Source organism: Colias philodice, chromosome 17 (assembly GCF_061535455.1).
Source record: "Colias philodice isolate Cphi_HAF_F1 chromosome 17, ilColPhil1 Martin Lab GWU primary, whole genome shotgun sequence".
Taxonomy (NCBI): Eukaryota; Metazoa; Arthropoda; class Insecta; order Lepidoptera; family Pieridae; genus Colias; species Colias philodice.
Genome location: NC_143102.1, coordinates 7,868,598 through 7,884,906, shown reverse-complemented (window position 1 = coordinate 7,884,906; position 16,309 = coordinate 7,868,598). Strand labels below are relative to the sequence as shown.

General features: G+C 34.3%; 2 protein-coding genes across 6 annotated transcripts in view; both read right to left on the bottom strand.

Annotated features, from left to right (window-relative positions):
* Window positions 1-93: 93 nt before the first annotated feature.
* Window positions 94-786, bottom strand: mRpL41 (mitochondrial ribosomal protein L41). Its single transcript, XM_089705862.1, has one exon. The coding sequence runs from the start codon at window positions 647-649 to the stop codon at window positions 161-163; it is 489 nt and encodes a 162-aa protein (XP_089561988.1). The 5' UTR covers window positions 650-786; the 3' UTR covers window positions 94-160.
* A 770-nt stretch (window positions 787-1,556) lies between these two features.
* LOC149481190 (NAD kinase-like) overlaps window positions 1,557-16,309 on the bottom strand; it is a 52,059-nt gene continuing 37,306 nt past the window's right edge. For all 5 annotated transcript variants that reach the window (XM_089705609.1, XM_089705612.1, XM_089705608.1 and 2 more), the window contains 7 exons: window positions 15,787-15,916; window positions 13,880-14,074; window positions 13,445-13,547; window positions 12,693-12,890; window positions 8,502-8,659; window positions 3,639-3,721; window positions 1,557-3,077 (listed from right to left, as the gene is read on the bottom strand). In XM_089705609.1, coding sequence (XP_089561735.1) covers window positions 2,870-3,077; window positions 3,639-3,721; window positions 8,502-8,659; window positions 12,693-12,890; window positions 13,445-13,547; window positions 13,880-14,074; window positions 15,787-15,916 — 1,075 coding nt within the window. In that variant the 3' untranslated portion in view covers window positions 1,557-2,869. The remainder of the gene's footprint in view (window positions 3,078-3,638; window positions 3,722-8,501; window positions 8,660-12,692; window positions 12,891-13,444; window positions 13,548-13,879; window positions 14,075-15,786; window positions 15,917-16,309) is intronic.

Sequence of the window (16,309 nt, the reverse complement as noted above, 5' to 3'; positions counted from 1 at the left end):
AATTTGTTTTAATGTAGCATGGGTAATTACTAATTACCTATGTTAAATGAAATTTTTATTCATGATTATTTTAGGGTAGAAATAAATTAACAATTACCTAAACACATTAACTTTATTACACTAGTATAAATTAAGACTACTTCTTTACAAAATAAACTGGCTAAAAGATATCAGAACCCGTTCTCTTTGCTTGGGCTACGGCTTCTTCAGGTGTTAATTTCTCCTCAGCAGAGGGTTCAAGAGGCAGGCCATTTTCATCCAACTTGCCTTCTTTATAGTCTATCACTATCTTCTTGCTATAAATGGCATCAAAGAGCTGTTGTGATGTAAACTCGCTTTGTACTACGTCCTCTGTCTTGTACGATACATAGGGCTTCAAAGTACAGTCTTTTAGGTCAGGGACAATCAATTCTGGTATCATTTCTGGTACGCTCACAAATTTTCCATTTAATTCGTAGCCAGTGTCGCGTACACCGCGCTTATCGATTGGAAGCTGTCGGTTAGGACCCATTTGTTGCATTTTATGTATCTTCGAACCTCTTTTGTTTGGTATTACAAATTTTCTGAAATTTCTTTTACCTTCCCTCGGTGCTGTGAGGGATATGCCCCTTTTTGATATGAAATTAATCAGTGGAATAATTTTAGACATTTTTTTTCGATAGTTCTTATTCTACTTTACCAAATGTTAATCGTCGTTCTTATTTATATTTTCATCACCGAATTAAAAACCTTTCCAATTTTAGGTTATGTTTGAGATATTATGGTGTCAATTGTCAAATTTAACAGCTGTCAAATTGACGTCTACAGATAGTTATAAAATCTGCATAAATCGGTACTCAATCGATATTTGAAGCTGCTGCATATATTTTGACCACATTTGACTTAGATCATTAAGTAATGATCTAAGTATTTTGAAGAATGAAGTTTAAGAGAATGCCGTTTTTGCATCTCATAGAATAATAATTGTAATGGTCAATAACTTTAAGTTTGGAATTTTTGAAAATAGACTAGATTTTTTTATAAACACTAGAAAATAACTCTAGAGCTGTGCTCTAGAGCTTAGTGAAATGAGGAGGGGATTATTACGCATGGTTACAGTCGCGCCCGTCATACAATTATTACTCGAAAACTTCATTTTTGACTTCTTTATAGGTTCGGGCCAGAACTTACGATTTAGGTCTGAGTTTCAACGACCAGCGTTTCAATTTAAGTCTTTAACTTCCAATATACTTACGAATATGTAAAGTTTATGATTTTTTATTTGACGAGTTCAATTTGGGGAGGGGGGGTCATATGCCTTGAAACCCCCTAAGAAAAACAGCAGTTCTCATGGGATTTCCGGAATAAAACCTATTGTCTGTAATCTGTGTCCTTTCTCAGTTACACTATTTTTTAACAATTAACCAAATGTCATCCCGATCGATTCAGTGGCAGTGGTTTAGGCGGGAAGAAGAGATAATTATACAGACCGGTTACTTTTGCATTTGTAATATTAGTAAGAATTTGAATGAAATTGGGGAGACTGATAATTAAGGAATTGAAATAAAATCACAGTGTATAAACAAATTTGTATAATCCAAAAACAAATTTATTTTTCTTCAAGTAATGATTGAATACGAAAAAGTTATCTGATATCTACCACAAACCAGAATCATTTAATAGAAATGCAGAAGTTTCTGTAGAATAAAATATTTAAACAAATATTTTATAGGGAACATAGTCTTTGTAAGATTATTTGACCAATAGAATTAGTCGCGGGTATTTACTACGCACTAGCCAAGCGTACGCGCAGCCAGCAATGAAAAATAAACGGAAACCTTTAAAATAAATATCACCAATTTTATTACAAGTCTGTGGTAGATAAGATAACAATTATTTTGTACAATTTCCATGAAAACATCATTATTTAAATAAATAATATATTCTATTAATGTATCCTCCATACTAATATTTATTCTGTCCCATTTGTGCTACACACATCTCAACATTTGTCCTTGGCACATAGTTTTACATACATAGAATCATGAATATCAAAGTACCGCTACCACCAAGTGTCATGTTACATTATAGCCATTTAAACTTGAGCCTATACATATATGTATAATGTATTTATCAGTTATACGAAGCGGCAAAACAAAATCGTATCCACGTAAATCTTTCCATTTTTAATTATTATAAAACAAATTTATTTTTCAAACGATAAAAACGAAAAATATAACTTCTCATAGACATAATTGTACGTGATTAATAAGATACAATAAGATTGTAAGTATTATGAGTTGTTAATATTTGAAGTCATAGAAAAGCATTTCAAGTTCCAATCAATATAATAATTGCCTAAGGGAATGTCATGTAATATAAAGTTGAACACAAGATGTTGTATTCATTATATTTTATCCATCACAATGATACTATTGCACAATAATAGCGCTTAGAACACTAACATGGGTTTCATTATTTCAATAATTGAAATCCGATAAAAGATCATGTAAAATTTATCGTACATTCTACAATATAATAAAGATAAAAAGTCATTTAATTTCTTCAGCAACCTTACGAACGATTTATTTAAAACCGGTAATCGAAAAATCGATAAAAGCTAAAAAACAGTTGACAGTCTTCACATTGAATTTCATAGCGTGTAAACCTGCAACTCCACAAATATACCACAATTTGAACGAACAATGTAATTTTACGTAAAATTTGATTAAAATATTTCGTCAAATCAATCACAACAATTAATAAAGTGCATCCGACTTAAAACTACACATTTTAAAATCACACGTTTAAAACGAAAGCGCGCGAAAACAAAACCATAGACTATCACAAGTTCGATAGAGCGTCAAACATAAAGGCGCGTTCACACTGGTCACGTGTCGGCGGGCCGCTCGTCGTGGTTGTCGATCTCGTCGAGCGTGTCGCTGGAGGACTGCGTGACGTCACTGAGCTCGTCCATCTGTTTCTGCTTCTTGCGCACGTTCCAGTGCAGGCACTCGGCGAGCGAGTCGAACCAGTCCGAGATCTGGTCGAGCGCGCATATCGACGGCACCGGGTACACTGACGTGGTCACGTATAGACTGTGAAATGGAACGTTACTTTTTTTATAATGCTTCTTTTAAATTGCAATGGTTGGTGGTAATGAAACACTGCTTGACTGTAAGGTGTATAATAATTGAACTGCTATTACAAGTGCGCTTAAACTGAACAACCACAGGACTATAATATAGTATGACGCACACATACATAACATACATAACATACATGATACATTACACACTACAAAATATTTATTTTTGAAGTGAAATTTCTTTAGGCGCGTTAAGAGTAAAATTTCAAGGTCGCGTCTTGGCAATACCGTCACGTCATGGAGTAAGGCGACGATTTTGGTATCTTTGAATCTTCCCAAAGAAGTTTCACTTCTGAAACGTGTTTTCGGTTTTTTTGTTCATAGATAGGTAAACATTTGGTCGCTGTTTCACCTGATCGTAAGTGACAACGCGTCCTAAGTTGCAGAATGTTTACCTAGAAAGTTCCTTTTATGTTTTTGAAACAAAGATGTAATAAAGCCTCTTATATTGCTTTGCATTTAATAAATTAATTAATAAAATAAAAATAAATAATATAAATTATTGTATTACCTATCACCGTGTTGGAGCGCTTGTCTATTCCTGCCATCAAAGGACACCCACATTGCATTCCGAGCATCAGGACACAGCGAAATCTAGAAATAACCATATTTACTAGGGATGTAACGATACCGATACCAATACCGATATATCGGCCGATATATCGGCAAGCCGATATATCGGTATCGCCGATAATAAATCAACCGATACCGATATTTTTTTATTAAATTCTTTCTTTTCTTTTGTGTTTTTGCATTGTATTAATTCATATTTGTATCATTGTATTAATTCATTATTATTTCTGTTTCTGTAATAGTGTTAAGGAAGAGCGGAACCTCCTGCACAAGCATTTTATTTGCTTACTAGGAGTGTTCCAATCACAAATTTGTTTATGTAAAGGAAAGAAATACATAATTTAGAATTTTTTTATTTTTTAACGTGATAACGTTTTTAAAATCGTTTTAGTCGGGTGACATGTTCATAAACTTGTGTCACACCAAAACCTCACGAGCGCGATCGCAGGTATAACGAGAGAGAGACGGACCGATCTCCCGTTTCATCTCGAGCGCTGCCACTGCATTATGTTATCACGTAAACATCTCGATCGTAAACCTACTTTACAAACAACCAATTTTTTTGATATCAAATAATTCGGTAAAACTGTACATTATAGGGCGTGGAATTTGGGGGTGGTGGGGGGTCGAGGGAGGGGGGGTAGGTACTAGGAACTTTCCCTGTAAAGGGGGGGGGGGCGCGGAAATTAATAGTTTTCGAGATATTTACAAATGAAGTTTTTGAGGTTATGTTGGATTGTTACCACTTTTTGGCAGGCAAGGATGCAAATTAACATCAATTTATAACTAAAGCATGTATTTTTTTCCAGTTCCACATTGATCTGAAGCAATTAATATTAATTATTACTTTACAATAATAGTTTTCAATACTAGTAATATTGCATTAGCTCTTTGATTTGAAATATGACAGATTTAATGTAATAAACGGTTAAATTTTTGAAACATGCTCCCTGAATTTCATTATTTTGAGGTGTCTAATCGATAAAGGGACTTTTCATAGTAAACTGCTTTTCTTTTTAGTTTCTTGACCTGTAGTTTTTTTTGTTTGAGTGGGAATCGCCCTAAAGTCGCGGTCCGCCTAAAGCAAAGGGGGCGCAAAGTAAGGACTTAGAATTTTTTTGATCCAAAGTGAAAATTGTATAGGAATCATAAAATACTTAGGAAAACTTTATTCAAAACGCTAAGATAAGCATGTTTTATAGAAAAAACTTTTTCTCTAAAATCAAAAATGGCTGAGATATTCGCCCTCTCCCTCCGCGCCTCCGGCTTTTTACATACATACTAGGGGTAGGGCAGACAAGACTACGTAGAATTCGGGGTTGACAGCTTCGGTTCTGTGGCAAGTCTTTATGATAATGCAATGCTTATTTTAGCGTAACGTTTTTTAGCTAGATTCGGACTTTCGCAGCAGATAAAACAATAATAAATAGGTGTTAATGATACCAACATCCATTGAAAATTTTCCAAGTCCTAGCTCCCTTGAAACTCTGAGGGCGAATATCTCGGCCGTTTTTGATTTTAGAGAAAAATTGTTCCTATAAAACATGCTCATTTTAGCGTAATATTTACGATAAAGCAATAATAAATAGGTGTTATAATAACACCAACATCCATCGAAATTTTTCTATGTCCCAGCTCCCTTGAAAACCATCAATCTTTGAGGGCGAATATCTCGGCCATTTTTGATTTTAGAGAAAAGTTGTACCTATAAAACATGCTTATATTAGCGTAATCTTTACGATAAAACAATATCTATTTTACAATAACTATACTTAATAATAATTATTTTTAATGTTGTTATTAAAAAAATATACAATTTATAATTTTTTTTTGTTAGATAGAAATGTTTTACCTGAAATGAAACGCGTTTGACAATCGCTGTATGTCAATTTGACACTGTCATAACAGTAAGTTCGCGTTTCAAAGCTAAAATTGTATGTTTATTACGAACAGCCGTACAAATAAACGAGTTATAACATTTTATGCAAAGAATAAACTAAGAATAAGGAAAAATCATACAAATAAACACGAAATAAATGTAACCTAGAATAACTTCGTAATAAGTATTCATACTAATGCTATTCCGTCCTTATTACGGCTACCACCCTAGTATAAGTCTGACATAACCGAGTTATAAATGTCTTTTAGTACATTGTGCTGTGTTTTACAAGTTTTAGAAGCAATTTTCAATCTAAATTTGAGATAATAGCAATGAGAGTAATACGAGAAGTAGAAAAAGTTGAGCAAATTAATAATTTCATTACGTACCTATTGAAATGGAAAATTTTGTATGAAATGTCAAAATATACGAAATTATGTAAAACCCTTTTGATATTTATAATGATTTATTTATTTACAACATGCGCCAAACCATACATACATAAACTTATTTCTAAACTTATCACAATAATATACACTTTCGTTGAAAATATAAATCTTCTAAGCCTGGAGTTGTATGTTTTGAGTACCAGTTATTTGGCAACTCTCTATCTCAAGGTGGGTTTATCTTCTGTTCTCCAGATATTGGATAGCGTTATCTATCATTTGCTTGCATATTTAATGATATATGTATTTAAATTATTTCCAATAAATATTTAAAAAATAAATAAACAGAACATCGTATGATGAAACTTCACAACAAATTCGACGAAGTCAAACGAGCGTCAGCAAAATGACAGCACCACAGACATGTATATTTAAGTAGACAACGCAAGTACCGCGATCTGTATGAAAACCAAGCGTGTCATATTTTTTGTACTGACCTTGACGCGTTATGACGTCACGAGCGCTTTTTAGTGATGTTAATTTCATTTTACGCTAAATCGATTAGGCCGCCACTCGCGCGGCGATTCTAGTATCGTCCTATCCCATCGAAGTAAATCGAAAGAAATCAGATCAAACTAGATCTATGTCTAAGAGGTAGTCAAATAAATGAATCGTAATCGATTACTAAATCGATTCAAGACAGAAAAATGATAATTACCATAGACAGAGGGATGATAAAATAAAGTTATAAACCTTTTAATATTCTAACAAGTAAACTAATGTGTTTTAGCTTTTTCTTACATATGCCCATTGAGTTACCATGTACTACGTACTAGAGAGGCCATCGAAAGAAAGTAATGAAACTGTCAATCAATCAATCTTTATGTCCCGTTGCATCGATCCATTTTCCTTTTATGTTCGGGTTACTTGGAAAACTGAAAAAACAAACATAGTCTAAGCAATAAGGAGTTTTCTTAAAAAACTCCCAAGATGACACTTTAACTAATGGCGTCCATGTCGTAATATTTATTTTTAGTACCTTTGTATTAAAATACTTAAAAGTTCTAGGTCAAGTCGTATTAAATGACAAAAAAAATCTTTGCCTTTTTTTCTGAAAAATTGCTCCTACAAATTATCATTTTTCTGTTCGATTATAAAATCGATTAGAATCGAGAACTGTTGCATCAAATGAACATCACTAACCACAAAATTGGACAGAAAAATGAGAACAGAAAAATGAGAAGACGCTATTCATTGCTTGTTATCATACGACGCGATCTTTACCGTGCCAAGTAAAAGCCGCAATGTATTCCGAATCATTTCGTATGATTTGGTATCCGTGTTTGTCACGATCGTTTTCCACAAATATTCTTTATTTGATTTTAAAATAAATAGTGCATATTCTGATTAGAAAATTACTTACCGGTGGAAGGAAACATCTCTGCTAACTTGGCCACTCACAGCTGTGGAGTTTCTACAGTTTATAACGGCGCAATTCGGCATTTTACTTTATTCAGCTTCACGTCTTTCCTTGGCGAACTGCAAGCGCGGACTGAGTGTAGGCCAGCGTCAAGTAAGTTTCAATAACGTAGTTTGGACACGGGAAGTACATACACTCGCTTAGTCTATCTTGATACATGTCCGTGGACAGCACCAAGGCTTAACCGTAGACAATTTCAATGTTTTTCATAATTTTGTGAATGAATTGCGACGTTGCCGCTTCGCGCCTATTGCATAGCGTGAGCATAGTTACATCGACGTTATTCCAAATTTATTTGTAAGAAATTATGACATCCTTATTCTTTATTTATTCTAATCATATCTATGCATTGCATAAGGTTTGAATAAGCAAGTTTTTATTTGTACGGCTGTTAAAGTTTAACTGACTTCGTAAAATAATAATACTAAAATAAATGGTTTTGTTGTTTTTTGATTTGGCATTTTTATTTAAAAGAATACAATTAACAGTTGTCTCTGTTAAATGTTGGTAACTTTTTATGTATAATTCACTATTTATTTTTCTACCAAGCCATCGATATCGGTATCGGTATCGGTATCGCCGATACATTACTACAAATATCGGTATCGGTATCGTATCGGCAAAATCATGTATCGTTACATCCCTAATATTTACCATATTTTTAAATATATGAAAAACAATTACATCACACAAATAGAAATAAAATCGGCCAATTGCGAAAATTTAGAGCACAAAGGGCTGTATCTTCTGATAGCATTCGCTAAGAAGTATTATTTGAACCGCTTCAAGGGACATCAGACTTTTAAATCTTAATACTATTATAAAGGCGAAAGTTTGTAAGTATGGATGTATGGATGTTTGTTACTCTTTCAAGTAAAAACTACTGAACCGATTACAATGTTAATCCAAGTTACCCTCTATAGAGGGGAAACTTGGATTAACACATAGGATAGGTTTTATCCCGGAAATCCCACGGGAACGGGAACTATGCGGGTTTTTCTTTGACTGCGCGGGCGAAGACGCGGGCGGAAACCTAGTCTGAAATAATATACGCACCTTGAGCTCAACGCCCGCGGGCACCACGATCGGTCGGAAGGAGAGCGAGTGCGGGCAGATGGGCGTCACCATGATGGCGGGCACGGACGGGTGGATCATGCTCGCGCCCGCCGCCACCGCGTACGCGGTACTGCCCGTTGGCGTTGATACTATGAGACCTGGAGAATTATCACTATCACTACATAGTATAAAACAAAGTCGCTTTCTCTGTCCCTATGTCCATGTGTATGCTTAAATCTTTAAAACTACGCAACGGATTTTGATGCGGTTTTTTTTAATAGATAGAGTGATTCAAGAGGAAGGTTTTAGTATATAATTTATTATGTTTTGGACAAAGCAGGCGAAGACGCGGGCGGTAAGCTAGTTTAGAATAGAATAGTATTCATCTACCAATTATTTACAATAGAATAGTAGTATCTTCTAGTATAAATTTATAAAGAATAGAAAAAATTCGATCACGAGGCGGGACTCGAACCCGCATCCTTTCGCGCCATTCCGGGGCGGATACCTGACCAACTCAGCCACTCGTGACCCGCCAGAGCAATCGAATTTATTCTATTTTTTCAGTTTTATGTGTCTAAGGGACACACCGTAGTGTGTAGGACAGGGACTAGGGACACACCAAGTATCTTCTAGTGTTTGATTTTACGCGAGTATTATACATTTAGAAATTAAAGACTTTTTAACGGATTTTAAACGAGTATTATTCATTATATTATTTTCCCGACGTTTCGAACACTTTACAGCGAGCGTGGTCACGGGGAGACGTCGCTCACTGTAAAGTGTTGTGTAGAATAGTATTCATTTATTCGTGGTAAACAAGAAATACATACAAACTGTTATTTGACTGTTATTGATGTGCTTAAATATTATAAATACGATTTTTTGTATATTTGTTACTTCTTCACGCAGAAACTGCTGAACCGATTTTTATGAAATTTGGCACACATATATAGGTTAACTTGGATTAACATAATATAACATAGTTTTTAATAACGTATGTGTTACAATTTCTTTTATCAGAATCGTGAAAACCGTTATCAGTAACAACTTTATATTATAATTGATAAATGATAATAAAAGCGTTTTTACTATCACTAAAGCGATATTTGCAATTACATTACGAAAAAACCATAACAAAGTATCGTTTGAATTAACTCACTTAACTGACCGTCTCTTTACCAAGTTTTTATATACATATACAGCCGTACAAATAAAAACTTGCTTATTCAAACCTTATGCAATGCATAGATATGATAAGAATAAATAAAGAATAAGGATGTCATAATTTCTTACAAATAAATTTGGAATAACGTCGATGTATCTATGCTCACGCTATGCAATAGGCGCGAAGCGGCAACGTCGCAATTCATTCACAAAATTATGAAAAACATTGAAATTATCTACGGTTAAGCCTTGGTGCTGTCATTTTGCTGACGCTCGTTTGACTTCGTCGAATTTGTTGTGAAGTTTCATCATACGATGTTCTGTTTATTTATTTTTTAAATATTTATTGGAAATACAAGAACAGAACAACAGAATCAAATATTGTTCTACTATATAAAAAAGGCGACAAATATGAAATTGGAAACTACCGCCCTATTAGCCTCATGTCCAACATATATAAGGTATTTGCCAAGATCATACTCAATCGGATTGAAAGAAAATTAGATGAACACCAACCCATCGAACAAGCGGGCTTCCGTAAACACTATTCAACGATCGACCACATTCACGTTGTACGCCAAGTTATAGAGAAGTATAAAGAATACCAATGCACCTACTATATCGCATTTATCGATTACAGCAAAGCATTCGATTCTTTATTTCACGAAAATATATGGGAGTCATTAAAAGAACAAGGAATCGAACATAAATACATCCGCTTAATTAAAAATGTTTACAGCCAGAGTACTGCGAGAATTCAATTAGAACAGACGGGTGAACCTTTCAGAGTAGGCAAAGGCGTACGACAAGGAGATCCCCTGTCACCGAAAATATTCTCGGCGGTACTAGAATCAATATTCAGACGTCTAAATTGGGAAAATCTTGGTATCAATGTGAACGGAGTCTCATTGACTCATTTGAGATTCGCAGATGATATTGTGCTATTTGCAAAATCTTCGGAAGATATAACAAAAATGATAAAGGAATTGTCAACGGTAAGCATGAAAGTAGGATTAAAACTGAACCCAGAAAAAACAAGAGTAATGACAAATGGAGAGAGAATAACCATAAACTTGGGAACCAACCAAATTGATTACACAGACGAATATATTTACCTGGGACAGCTAATAACAGACGAGAATCAGATGAGCAAAGAAGTCGAAAGAAGAATAACTAATGCCTGGAAGAGGTACTGGAGTTTGAAAGAGATTATGAAAGATAAAAATCTTCACGTGAATATTAAAAGTAAAATATTTAATACTTGTATACTACCAGTTCTCATGTACGGCAGCCAAACCTGGTCCTTATCACAAAACGCGACTAGCAAACTCTCATCATGCCAATACGCAATGGAGAGGAGCATGCTAAATGTGAAAAAATCAGACCGACTGAGAAATCGAGCCATAAGAAGCAAAACAAAGGTCATAGACATTACATGCAAAATTAGAAGGATGAAATGGCGATGGGCAGGACACACGGTAAGAGGAAAAGATAAATGGAGCAAAACTGTAACACAATGGTATCCTAGAGAAGGTAAGAGGAAAAGAGGTAGACCGCAAAAAAGGTGGGATGAAGAAATAAGAAAAGTGGCTGGCGTCACATGGAACAGAGTGGCCCAAGAAAGACATGAGTGGAAACGGTTGGAGGAGGCCTTTGTCGACTGGCAAACAGATCTACAAAAAATAAGCAAAATTCAAATAAGAGACTAGATTAACGTTAACATTAGATTTTAAGTTTTATTTGTATTAGAATCATATTATAATAATTGTAATGTGGATCTGAATAAAAGGCTTTTTATTTATTTATTATTTATTTATTGGAAATAATTTAAATATATCATTAAATATGCAAGCAAATGATAGATAACGCTATCCAATATCTGGAGAACAGAAGATAAACCCACTTTGAGATAGAGAGTTGCCAAATAACTGGTACTCAAAACATAGGTACAACTCCAGGCTTAGACATGGCTTAGAAGATTTATATTTTCAATGAAAGTGTATATTATTGTGATAAGTTTAGAAATAAGTTTTATGTATGTATGGTTTGGCGCATGTTGTAAATAAATAAATCATTATAAATATCAAAAGGGTTTTTCATAATTTCGTATATTTTGACATTTCATACAAAATTTTCCATTTCAATAGGTACATAATGAAATTATTAATTTGCTCAACTTTTCCTACTTCTCGTATTACTCTCATTGCTATTATCTCAAATTTAGATTGAAAATTGCTTCTAAAACTTGTAAAACACAGCACAATGTACTAAAAGATATGTTATAACTCGGTTATGTCAGACTTATACTAGGGTGGTAGCCGTAATAAGGACGGAATAGCATTAGTATGAATACTTATTACGAAGTTATACTAGGTTACATTTATTTCGTGTTTATTTGTATGATTTTTCCTTATTCTTAGTTTATTCTTTGCATAAAATGTTATAACTCGTTTATTTGTACGGCTGATAGCTATTAATTTAAGGGCCGATTTTTCAATGCTCGGTTAAAACTTATCCGTCCAATAAAGTATTACACGATAATATTAAAATGTCACGTAAACTGTCAAATACGGACAATTAGAATACGTTTTTAAAATGGTAGTTTTATACATTATTCGACGAATAAGTTTTATCCAAGGATTGAAAAATCAGCCCTTAATGTAAGATCCAAACAAACAAAAAAAAAACGCTCACCGTCCCTTGCACGGAGGTAATATTATGTTCCCGTCCAAGAACTATGTTTTTTTACTAAATATTTCGCTTTTTTACCGCTTGGTTGCCTGGCAGAGATCACTGCTTAGTGATAAGGCCGCCGATTGTATTACATCTTTCTTGTACCATATTTTCTTTCTGTTGTTTCCTATTATTTAGTGATTGTATTACAATAAAGTGTAATAAATAAATAAATAAATATGTTCGACAAGTATGGAGAAGGCCCTTTGTCCACAACCAGTAAGTTATTTTTTAATTCCCCCTTAACCTCTTGCTGGCTGTTTAAAAACTGTCAAATAAAAAAAAACTCACCGTCCCCCTGCACAGACGTAATATGTTTCCCGTCCAAGAACAGATCAATGTTCGACAAGTACGGAGAGGGTCCTCTGTCAACCACCACTTCGTTTAGCACCAGAATAGTTGTGGGTTTCTTCTTGTTCTTGTTGTCTTCCGTGCTCTTCCTTAGCACCACGCACTGGAGACGCGACCGGAGCGTTAGGGCTGCGTGACCTGGAAAAATTATGAAGTTATACATCCATACTAATATTATAAATGCGAAAGTAACTCTGTCTGTCTGTTACTCAATCACGCCTTAACTACTGAACCAATTTGCATGAAATTTGGTATAATATTTTGATACCCGAAAAAGGACATAGGCTACTTTTTACCCCGGGAAATAGGATAGGTTTTATCCCGGAAATCCCACGGGAACGGGAACTATGCGAGTTTTTCTTCGACTGCGCGGGCGAATTTGCGGGTGGAAAGCTAGTATTCTGTGGTTATTTTGAATCATTTTAGCGTTAATAGAAGATGCTATGCATGATCTATAACGATTACTATTTTTATTTATTAACTAATGGTATTTGGATGCTTTTAGGTGTCTATAATATGTAAGAATTTTATAAATTAAATGTGCTAACTGTTATGATATAAAAATTGAAATAGGATAGTAAAAAAAGCAAGATTGGCTAAAAATTGTTTTCCTTCTTTAAAAGCATTAAAAACATAATATTAGATGTTTGAATACTGTAAGTAAGATTCAATAAAATTCACAAAAAACATACCTTCTAGCACATTCATAACTTGCTCCTGGAAATTGTTGAATTCGAATGGGGTGAGAAACCCTAACGAACCCAAGTGGAATGCCATAACAGGAGGGACTGATTGCTGAAAAGAAATTAATCTTTTTTACTACATTCAAAAGCAGAACAAAGCATAATAATTGCATATCAAAATAGATAAATAACACAAAAATTGCCTGTATAGTGTATATGCATTTATTATTGAATATACATATTATGCTTATGAATTACGTAAAATTGTCGTTTTATTTTAACTTTCTTTTTATTATTAATCATCTTAAAAATATTTATGAAATTAATCTTTTAATGAGATAGCACTTTCTACCAATATCACGATTTGCCTAAAATTATAACTTTGTGACGCGCCAAAATTAAAAAAAAAAAATTTTTTTTTTTTCATTTTTTCGCAAAACCTACCTGGAACAGTGAGCTAGCATGCAGCAGCGTGCCATCACCACCGAGGCATATGATGAAGTCGATTTTATCCGTCAGGTCGTCCGTGCCCGCGCGGAAGGTCATAAGCCGCTCTTTGACCGCATTGAAGTTCCCGTACTCAGAGAGTATGCGGTCCTCGAGGACGGACGCCTCGACAAATACTACCATGCTTTTGTCCTGGAATTACGATGGGATAGGTAAATGAATGAATTACCATGCTTTTGTCCTGGAATTTGGTATAAGTAATATGAATACTATTCTACTATTAATCTAGGAACATCTATATTGAATGTGGAAACTTAAAAAGACGAATGGCTTCCAACGTACTCTACGTTGGGTAAGTAGGTACTAAATTATTGAATAAGTTACAATAATGAATAATTTTACAATAGAAAAACTATTTTCCGGTTCGATATTTTGGTTTTTATGGCATTCAAAATAAATATTTTTTTAATGTATATTTTCCGGGTGTTCAAATGTGGCCGCTAACTTGTTTCCCATAAAATTTTAAATTTGTATGTTTAATTTATAAATTTATATGTAATAACAAAATTCGTAAACAACTACGTATTACAATAAAGTTTTCCGTTCTCTACCAAAAACGACCAGGATATAAATTCCAAAAAAATCCATATTTTATACTTTATTGCTTGTTTTTGATATGATCCTCGTATAAAACCACTCACAGAGCACGTGTATACTGTAATAGTACCAATTAACCCGGTCTTATGGAAAACCGGTGGCATTGTTTACAAAATATAAGTATAGATATTATTTAGCGGGAATCAACTTAACGGAATGTCGAACTAGCTGTTTATTTTAAGGAAAATGATGTTTATGTTTATTCTAGATGGTACAGACACATAGTAGCTACTTATTTTTTTATATACCTACCTTATATTAACTTCCATCGCATTTACGTGAATTTAAAAGAGAGATAAAAATAAATTGTTATGTTAAAATTTTTTTTTGTTTGTAACTAGGTATGCTAGGTTACTTTCCCAAATAATTTTGTTAAATTATGATAAAATTCAGATGTTTGGACTCAGCATGATAAAAATTAATAGGTAAAAATATTTGGTAGTAGGTACCTACCTATTTAATTAAGTATGCTGGGTGTGTATTAAATTATATCAAGGCCAAGCAAAATAGGATCGTCTACAGATGCTTCAAAACAAAATATACAAAAACAGAGCCGATGACGAAATACGATTAAATTAAATATCGATTAATTTTACATCTAATCTAAATATTTAAATTTAAGGGCTTTGAATAATTCTCATATCCGCATCATCAATCGGTTACGTTGCAACAACATACGTTGGCTACCAACAAAAAAAATCACACACACAAATATGTCTATCATATTCAGTTATCCAGATAACATTCGATCTTAAAAACGGCACACACGCACACACGATTAGACGTCAAAGAGATTGCATGATTCAATTATCTTGAGAGGAAAAGAAAGAACTGATTCAAATTCAAGCTAATTACCAACATTTCGAAGAGCTACTACTTGTAATATCATTGGTTTTAGTAGTTAAGGTGTTGGTGAGCACTAAGAAAGGCTTCGAAGTTCACACCTTGAAGCGGTATGTTGTATGAAACTCCGTTAGTTTCGAATCGATGCAAAGTTACTCAGTTCAGTACAAAGTTTGTCTAGTTCAGAAGTTACTGGTCCAGAGCTTTAACACTATTAATTAAAAAAAAAGACGTGTGGCAGTCGGGCACTGCCGCGGTAAAGCTATTGCATGCTATGCCTTCAAGCCACACCTCCGCACCCGTCGGAGTGGGGGGCGTGAGGTTTTTCGTTACGCAATTTCTGGATTCGGTCCCCGCGCTTAAGGCCCGCGATAGAAGCTATTCAATAGCTTAACTATACTCACATTTACAAGCCAATGTACGAGCTGTACGAACGGCGTGATGATGGTGGCGTCATGTATCTTCTTGATCACGAGCACCGTGAGCGGCGGCTTGTACCACGTGAGCCTCTGCGACGCGGGGTCCTGGATCTGCCTGTAAGTGACAAACGGAACGCATACATTGATGGGTTGCTATGTGTTGTTGTGGTAGTGATGTAGGGATATGGGTAATGTATTTTGATGCGGTATTGTGATCATTCAATGGAATTATAGTCAGGTGTTGTAGTCGTTTTTACGAAGTTCGTTGTAGAATATAATTAAGAAATAGGTGGACATATTATTTTTCAAAACTAATGGACCTTTGGCTAAGGCTAATAACATTAATTAGATTTATCAGTGATAGAGTAGGTACTATTATATAATATGTACACTGTGGTAATAGACTAAATAAATCCAGCCGTATCGAAGACTTTTGTTGACTGGTCTCTATTTAATAATTGTTATTTTGTTGCAGACCGTACAATATGTGCTCAGTCATATTACAAAT

Excerpts from the sequence above, each read along its gene's own strand:
- mRpL41 (XM_089705862.1), bottom strand. The coding sequence starts at position 649 with ATGTCTAAAATTATTCCACTGATTAATTTCATATCAAAAAGGGGCATA.